General features: G+C 37.3%; 2 protein-coding genes across 12 annotated transcripts in view; one reads left to right on the forward strand and one right to left on the reverse strand.

Moving 5' to 3' along the window:
- Positions 1-643: 643 nt before the first annotated feature.
- YAE1D1 (Yae1 domain containing 1) overlaps positions 644-9,111 on the forward strand; it is a 23,516-nt gene continuing 15,048 nt past the window's right edge. For 3 of the 10 annotated variants that reach the window (XM_017734618.1, XM_017734615.1, XM_017734614.1), the window contains exons 1-3: positions 644-969; positions 2,597-2,718; positions 3,180-3,447. In XM_017734618.1, coding sequence (XP_017590107.1) covers positions 853-969; positions 2,597-2,718; positions 3,180-3,447 — 507 coding nt within the window. In that variant the 5' untranslated portion in view covers positions 644-852. Of the gene's footprint in view, positions 970-2,596; positions 2,719-3,179; positions 5,245-6,207; positions 7,636-9,111 lie in introns of those variants that run through there. The other 7 variants (XM_017734619.1, XM_017734613.1, XM_017734617.1 and 4 more) reach the window with 7 other exon arrangements.
- LOC108446823 (mediator of RNA polymerase II transcription subunit 1-like) overlaps positions 5,855-9,111 on the reverse strand; it is a 26,483-nt gene continuing 23,226 nt past the window's right edge. For both annotated transcript variants that reach the window (XM_017734611.1, XM_017734612.1), the window contains 4 exons: positions 8,262-8,457; positions 7,856-7,951; positions 7,309-7,417; positions 5,855-6,251 (listed from right to left, as the gene is read on the reverse strand). In XM_017734611.1, coding sequence (XP_017590100.1) covers positions 5,981-6,251; positions 7,309-7,417; positions 7,856-7,951; positions 8,262-8,457 — 672 coding nt within the window. In that variant the 3' untranslated portion in view covers positions 5,855-5,980. The remainder of the gene's footprint in view (positions 6,252-7,308; positions 7,418-7,855; positions 7,952-8,261; positions 8,458-9,111) is intronic.

Raw genomic sequence — 9,111 nt, forward strand, 5'->3', positions numbered from 1 at the left:
CCGGCTGTGGGGCCGGGGGATGTCCCGCTTGCCCGCCGCAGGTTGCAGGACCCCAGCCGGTTGCGTCTTAGCACCCTGGGTTCCCTGAGAGCCGCCAGTGCCTTCGCAAGGAACAGTGTCTGTGGGTTCTAACAGTTTACAGTGATGTAAACGAATTAGTTGTAAGATGCTTCTCAGAGTTTTCGTCATAGGAAAAGATTAAATAATCCGTAAATTTCTCCTTTCCACTGCACCAGCGCTTGTAATACTTTATTCAAATTACAATGGACTGTTTCTGTTGTATAAGATTCTTAAGTATTTGGCATAACCAGAAAATTGGAAGTCAAAGGTGAAAGTACTTTCCAGTAGTTAACTCTGCAGGTGTTAACCTGTGTGTAGTAAATTGTGTATATACAAATATACAAAATTGTGTGTATACATATAACCTGTGTGTATAACTTAGGGCACCGCATGGAGGCTGTGTGGGACTATTTGTCAGCTGCTGTTGGAATCAAGTCATAAAGTTGTTTCTGTCAGCTGTCCTTACAAGCAGTATTCAGAAGTGCTGCGTTGGCATCCATATGTGTGTCAGTGCCATAAGATGGGAAAGAGCTATCATAAATTGCCCTAATATATCTCAGAAGTTACTGTAAGAATGATGATCTGACTGCCTTTTCTTGACAGATGCACCCCAATGGCGAACAGCACCGAGTTCCCATGTACAGCTTGAATAATCAGCGCCATATCTGGCTTCTCTTCAGAACTCATGGTTTTTTGCCAATACTTCTAATCTTGACACTTCACCAGAGAAGAGTTTGAGAGTTTCTCAGTGTTTTTTTACCACGTGAACAGGGGTCATAGGCCACTGCTATTATGTCCTGGGTACAAGTTGCAGTCAGCCAATCCAGTGAGGATATATTTGATGAAGATGCAGATGAGATGTATCTATTAAAGAAGGAATGGAACAACACCATGAAAAAGAGATTGAAGGTATTTCTATAAAAATGATTTAATACTCTTTTTAGCTATTTTAGATTTACTGACACATAGCTTGATATACATGTGAATGATTTATAGGGAAAAGTAAAAGTAGCTGCTTAAAAGTTATTGTGGTGTACTTTCTTCTGAATATCAGGAAAATGTGGCAGAAATTTACATAAACGTTTCTTAGTAGTCACCAGAGCAAACTACTGTTTTACCAAAAGACATTGGCTCCTTCTGCACAACCATGTGCATTTATAAAAGGTATTGCTGAGTTGTGATGCAAATTACTTGCTATGTACTTGTAGGTGTACCCCTAGTAAATGTAGGGCAACAGAGCTGAACACTGCTAATAAAGAAATGTGAGCTGTTTGGGGTTTTGAATAGAGTTAATAGTCAGATTATAAGATGTGTGACTGAATGTGCAACCACAACTGGGCGTTGTGGTCTGTGTAGGTCTTTGGTTGGTTTATTCTCCTAGTGAAAAATACATTTTATGAAAGCTGCTTTCCACAGCCTTTGCCTCTCTGCAGTTCTACAGGGAACAAAACAAGTTCATAAACAGGTTAGTTTGACAGATACCATGTCAGAATGGGGCCAGTAGGCTTGTCTGCTCACAGTTGAGCAGCTTTTGGCTGAAGAACGTGAATGGCAACTGATGTGTAGGCAGTTGACGAGGAAGGGTATTACAGCAGACCTGGTGTAGTTTCCTTCATCTGAGTTTCGTGAAAGGACTGGTTTTCTTAAGGAACTGTTTAGTGGTCTTACACAAATCCCTCTGATATTTATGAGTAGATACTGCAAAATTATGAAGTGTTATTGAAGTTAGAGTTGTATATTGGGCAAAATAAATATTTGTGTTCCAGACTATTTTTCTAGCAAGGCCACCCTGAGCAAATAGGAGTTTTCACTTTCACAACTTGAAATTTTGATGTGAAAAAAGTTAAGAATTATTCTACGTAATCTTTTAATGTGGTTATAATATAAAGAAAGTAATTTGCATTACAATCATTAGCTGTTTCTTAAAGAAAGCAGCCCCAATGTTAAGTGTATTTATATGTGACTCAGTCAATCACAGTCTCTTTTTCTGGTATAACTCTTAAATGGAGTGAGGTCCAGCAAATAAAGGAGGAATACTCAGCAGTTAGTTTTGTGAAAATAAAAAGATTCCATGTAGATGGATTACAGATAGGAGAGTACCTCTCCTAAAGGGGAAGCTTGGAAGCCTGCATATCTTTTTAGATAGAAATAAGAAGTCTATATGTGATATTCCTAAATCCATTTCTCACAAAGGAGTTGGTAATCATTAAAGGAAATACGTTTTCCTGCGTATTTGTCTTACTTTTTTGATCTTTCTAAAAGTAGTTTCCCTATTTTCTGACTTTCTGGGGATCCGTTTGGGAAAAGTAAAAAACTGCATCTTACAGGTCAGTAAATCATAATACACTGCAGCAAGCATGTTTTGGTTTGGCAGTGGGGGTGTAGCTGTGAAGGATGTTCAGATATAGAAGCTGTAACTTAAGAGATTGAGTACTTGTGATACTTGTTTAAACTTCTTTTTTTATTGTTGTTATGCATTTGTCATAGGTCCACTTTGTCATCTTGTGAACAACCTGTTTCGCTGCTCTTGTTACAGGAAGGCTATAGGGATGGAATTGAGGCCGGGAAAGAACTTGCACTCCAGACAGGCTTTAATCAAGGTTACAGACATGGTGCCGAGCTGATGATTACATGTGGCCAGTTCAAAGGAACCCTGAAGTAGGTTACAAACTCCTTAGGGTTAAGTGTATGTGGAGGGTGTGTAACAAGGGAACATGCATGAAGTTTTTTGTTTGTTTTAATTAAAAAAACAACCAACCAAAAAACCCCAAAAACTACCAAAAAAAACCCCCCCCCCCCCCCCCCGCCCATTGTAAAACTGTACAAAGTGAGCAACCTGAGAATTCCCAGATCTTGAAAACAGGGAATGTCTATGTGGGTGTAGAAGTTAAAAAAAAATCTCTTTCAGTTGCTCTTCCAAAATTGTCTGAATCTACATCTTTAAGCTTAGTATTTAGTTCCACTGCCTGAATTTTCCATAAAACGTGAATGATACATAAATGATTCATATGTTTCATATGATTCATATGATTCATAGGTACCTTGTCACATTGCTATCTACCTCCACCAACTGGAGATGTAGATGCATATAATCACTTTTGTTGTTGTTCACTTTTCAGTGCTCTCTTATCCTGGTGTCATTTTAATGGACATGATTCTGCTTTAAGTACGATAAATAATCTTCTTGATGTGGTTGGAAAGTATGAAGATGATGTGCTTAAGTATCTGAATTCTACTGAAGAACAGCTGCATCTTGGACACATTTTAGACTCTGTTCAGGACATGGACCTTAATCACACAGCTGGGACAGAGTACAAGGAAGTTAAAGATGGAAAACACGAAGACTGTGGCAGCTCCAGTGAAAACATTTGTAGGAATAATGGTGAGGTGGGTTCCTTGCAGTCTGAGTGCAGGAAGGCAAACCTCTGCACAGATCCTGAAAAGTCAACCCTTGCTTGGGTTAAAAGGCAGACTATTTGGTTAGTAGAACAACTGGGTTTATCACTGGATATACTCTATCATGTCCAGCAACTGGAACATTAGTTTTTCTGTCTCAGAGTGCTTAAAACTATCACAGCTGGTTTTGATTCTTAGTTTGTGGGCCATGTACAGGCTGATGCATCACTTTTCTTTTAGGAAAATCTGATTTTGATGCTTTACAGGAGAAGTAATTTTTGTAAATCTTCACCATGATTTTGGCTCATGGCAAAACCCCTCACTTTCAGTCTTTAAGGTAACATTCACAGAAAGGGGCAATGACCAAAGCTCTACAAAGAGTTACTAAACATGTTTCTGTTTTGTGTCAGGAGCTCCCATTCCACCCTCATTTTTTTCTTGGCAGCAGTTTGGAAATGAAGTGGGTCCCTCTAAATTGGTCCCATCCAGTATCTAAAGAATAAATGCTCAGTGCTATGGAAATGGTCAGTGTTTTTGCAGAATAAGCTGCTGTTGATGATATGCTGTGTGTAAAATAGAACATGATTTGCTCCTGATTCCTAGAGTGCTGTGACTAGTCACCTTTTGTCAGATTCTTCATCTTATCTTTTGTAACCATGATGCAATGCACTTCACTGTTAAAAGCTAATTTTTGCCTCCTTATATAGTTCTATTTGTCAATTTTGCTGAAAACACATAATTTTCCTCAAATGCAGAATTGCTGACAATTCCATTGGTTTACTTTTAGACATCTACTCTTACCATGTCAGACCACACTAGACATGTTTCCAGTCTAATGAACATCCTTGTGTTATTTTTGTACTTACTTTGGCAGTCCCTCTAGCCTGAATTCTTTCCCACATTCCAATAATGTTTTTCTCAAACTCTTCAAGTAAACCAAGCTTATTCACCACCTCTTAGAAACACATCAGCCACACATGCCTATTTCTGATTACTTTGTATTTCTGTGCCAATATTCTATATTTGACTTGTTTTCTTGTAGCTTCCCTTAACTGTAGCTGAAAGTTGCTCTGTTCACAAAGTTTGTTCTTTGTGAGTGCCTCTGTTTTACATTAATTAAACTGATTTATAGTAAGTTAGCAGTTTACTTGTTTGAAGTTTCTCATAACTCCTTTATATTGGAGACAAAGGGAGTCTAGACATAGTAAGATTTTGAACAGTCAACTATAATTTAAAAAAAAAAAAATCACAAAACCTTTTCATACTTGGAGGCCAGAAAAAATCTAAGGCAAAAATTCCTTGTTTTTCAGAGCCTGAGTTTACCACATTCTTACTAAAGACTGTTGTCCTGTCAGAGTTGGCAGACTGTAAGTTTGGTTTCCTTTCAGTAGCATTTCTACTTTAGGAGTAAGCAGTCTTGCAGTTCAGAGTCTTGCATTCAACATATTTATGAAATAGTGGACAAAGAGGGGTGTCTGCATTTATTGTGTATATACAAAAGTCATTCAAGGAGCTTTTTCTCAATTTAGTTCACATAATGTTAACATGGATAAACAGTAATTTTCTTCAAATGCCTGTGTTCTGTTATAGACTGTATCATGTATGTTAGACACAGATTTTCTCTGTATGCTGGTAGAATATGGGGCAGACAGTGTTGGAAGTCATTTAACTTTCCTAACTAATTTTTAATTAGTTGTTTTAACTAATTGTAAGCAGCGCCCACTTTTAGCCAGCACTAGTTAAGTTTCTTCACAGACTACTTTGATTATTAAATCACTGAAACCTTAAGTTTGTTAAAATTAAGCCTGACAATCTTCACTAAACAAAGCCAAAGGGATTTGAAGGTTGGGCATCTGGGATCTTAAATTTATGGCCATTCAAGGATGCTGGAGTAACCAGAAGATATAGAGGAGATTAAGGCCTGGAAAGTTGGAGACTCTCTGTTTGAGAAAAAGATAAAAAAAGGAATAAAGGATGTGGACCAGATTAGCATGAAGAGAAAGAAGTCAATAACGAAAAGGAGATCGAACACTAATTAATGAAGAGAATTATGTAACTTAAAACCAATGAACATGAATGTCTTTGTTTGCAAAAACTGCGTAAGTAAGTTAAAAAGTTCTGTATCGGGGTCAGCATTGAGGCTGGAACTTTGTCAGCCACACACATCTCTTGAACAAAATGATGTGTGTGGCTGACAAAGTAATGGCTTATCTTCTAACAATAAAAAGACAGTGTTAGAGGGAATCTTATTTGCCCCGATGATTTTGGAGGTTTTCAGTAACAAGACAAAATAAAGGTTAATAGAATACTGTTAGACTTTCCAGATTAGGATGTTTAAAAATGCAGATTCAAGTGAATTACTTTTCCATATTTAAAAGTCTGCAAAGAGGAGACACCATTCACAAATTACTAAGTAGACTTTATTTTTGCTTATAAAACCATCAGGTTTTTTGTCTATCATATCAGCTTCTATACTAACTATGGAATTGTCTTCCTCCACAAAGTTTCGGTGCATAGTGAGGGGTTACTTTTTTTCCCTGTTATCACCCAGAGCTTCCAGTTTGGCTGTAGAGAGATTTTCTTTTGTGCTGTCTGTATTATTTGGCTTATCTGTCACTACCCAGTCTTGCTGACCAGCCCCAGAAAGGCTTTCTTTGAGACTGTTAGAATCTGTAGTTTGCTCCAGTTGTGGTTCAGGTTGTTGTTCCATGTCCATGTCTTGTGTTTCACTGTCAGCTTTCACCTTGGCAGCGTTCCTGAAAACAGCTCTCATGACAACTGGGACTGACATGCAACTGAAGAAAGAAATGACACATTAGTCACTACTACAGACTTTACCCGTTCTTTAAAGTACTTCTGTTTTTCAAACTGTGGCTGACACCTGAATGAAAACCAGCATTACCTCTTTATGTTTTTGTCTGGTACAGCCTCGTGTTACATTGTAACCACAGTATAAACTATATGTGCTGTACCAGAAACATACATTGATACACTGAAGTGTACTGCTGAATCTTTGAACTTGGGTGTGCAAAGAAGCTTTGACTGAAAGTGTGGGAGGGTCTGGTCAAAAAAAAATAGTCATAAGGGTGCTTCTAGTGAAAACCAAAACTAAGAATATTGAAATATATTCTTTCTTGTTGAGTTTTATAATTGTAACCTTCATGTTTTGTACAGGTACAGATCATATCTTTTCTAAAACACTATCTGTACTGGAGGAGTTTTTTTCCCACTCTTAACCTGGTTCCAAAAATAGTACCTACTTTGAAATCAGGTTCAAAATCCAAGCTACGTTGATTTTGTTGTCCTCAAAACAGCTAATAGTTGTATAATAGCTTATACCAAACCAATTAGTGCTCTCAGACTATGCTCTGAATCAGTTTGTCTAGCCTATGTTCATGTATTGCAACAACTTGCTCTCTTGGAATTTGTTCAGAAAACAAGCCAGAGACAGTTTTGGAGACATGCCATATACACCTCACTTTCTGAAGAGAAGCACTGATTACTATTAGGTAGATGTGTAAAAAAAGACCTTTCCATGCTATTCTAAGTTATGCTAGACATGAGACTGTCATCAGCTAGAGTCTTCAGAAAAACATCTTTTTATAAAAGGTAAAACTCTTCATTCAGTAGTCTTTCCCTGCTTCCACATGTTCTTCATCACTATTAATGTTTAAAATTTTTGAAAGACATACTTAATACACTGAAGTAACTTATTCCCACTGTTGTATTACAGCATTTTACTAGGGTGAAGTTTTCCAGTTGCTGAGTTTACGGCATTATGAATGCACGTGATATTTCCATTAAATGGATATCTGATGTTTATTCCAACTGTTATAAAATAAAACTACTTACCGTTTCACAGCTCTTGCTATGAAGTCATCACTAGAATTTAGAGTTGGATCTTGAGGATTTAAATGAAGGTGACATTGGACTTCTCTAGAGGTTATAACATCAATTACCACTAAGAAGGAACGGAACAGAAAAATGTTTGTTTTGAAATACTTACAAACACTGAAAACCATCCTTTCATTTTAATGCTTGAAGAGATGTAAAACTGAAGTCAGTGGAAAGAGGTTTGCAGCAATATATTTACATGACTTGGTTTTTCTTAATATACTTAAATCAGAAATTGTAACTATTTCTATTTATTAATTAAATGCAGGGCAAGACAAAACAGGACTTTAATATTTGCATTTACTTTCTGTATTACTCTGCATACAGAACACATTTTAGTAAGTAGTTTATACACAATTGTTACTTCTGTGTTTTTCATGGGCTGCATGCTGTTGAGTGGCCCGTAGAATGTTTGTAACTGAGAAGCATAGTGGAAGAGCCTAGATAGAACCAAGTCCCTTGTCAGCTCAGTAAAGAGGACAAGTAGCAGTTGTTCCAGACATACCACAGGCTAAATTCTCTTTCACAGGATGAAGGAAAAAGACAGAAAAGCTGCTGTTCTTGTGTGGTACCACTTCAAAGTAAAGCAGTTCGGAATCATCTAGAAATAAAATTACTGTTTAGTGATATCCACCATTGAAGTTGGACTCTGGCTGAATTACATGCCAGAATTTTTTAAATACTGATACGACAGTCTTAATTATTCATTGCTTTGACAACTTAGTTTATGCTTATAGAAATGCCAAGCCTAGGAGATGTTAAAAAAAAATTCAATACAGTGTTAAGAATCTTTTATGATACTCCACAAGTAATGACAGTTTTGGCAAGGGAGCAATAAAATCTGTTAACACCCAACTTAGAAACTAGTTTGTCCCTAATACTTTGCCATCACTTCCAACCACACAATTTACCTTCATGTATATGCTTCTCAGAGACACAGCTGCTAATAAGAGTGTTATATGCCACTTGATGTCGAAGAATCTCTATTACGTCAGGCACGCACTTTGGATGATTAAATGGGATTTTACTGACCAAGGCTCCTGCTAAATCAGATTTTTCTGAGCCCTTGTTTATGAAGTAACAGTGCTTTGGGCAATCTGGAAGAGACTAAGCAACAAATTTGGTGATATTTCAAGGACTGAAAACAGAAAGTAAAGATTGATGTTATCAGGCAATTGTACAATCTGACAACAAAAATAATTTTGAAAGATACATTTCTAGCATGTCCATCATATCTCTGCATTTCTAGCAGAAACATAATCCTTAGAGGAAGCTAAATGAGATCCACTCTCCCTCCCAAATGCATCCAAATTAGGCAAATATACCTAGAGCCACATGGTCAGGAGTTCAAGTATCACCAATTCTTCCAAATACTTTTAAGAGCCCTACAGGCTATAGAAATGTTAGTGACCAAGATAATAATATCATAGTAATGCTGCTTGACAGTTGCACAGACAGGATAGCAGTTTTGCCAGAAATCCCTTCTGGACATCAGATCACTACTACTTTTTTTGGAGAGGTATGTTTGGCTAGAGTATCTCCTGATGATTCACTTGAAGAGGAGGAGGAAATAGTAAGAAAAAGTTATCACCTGTCCATGGTGACAGTGAATCTGTGACAAAATTAGAAGTGCACTATTGTGTTATCTACTTCAGGATGCCAAATGGGAACTGTCCCCTTAAGAACAGGGCAGGGCAGTTAATTAGGAGGGTCTACATTAACAAAAGCTGGATAGCTTTTTCTTGCGTGTTCATGGACCAA

The sequence above is a fragment of the Corvus brachyrhynchos genome, unplaced genomic scaffold, assembly GCF_000691975.1.
Source record: "Corvus brachyrhynchos isolate BGI_N302 unplaced genomic scaffold, ASM69197v1 scaffold94, whole genome shotgun sequence".
NCBI lineage: Eukaryota > Metazoa > Chordata > Aves > Passeriformes > Corvidae > Corvus > Corvus brachyrhynchos.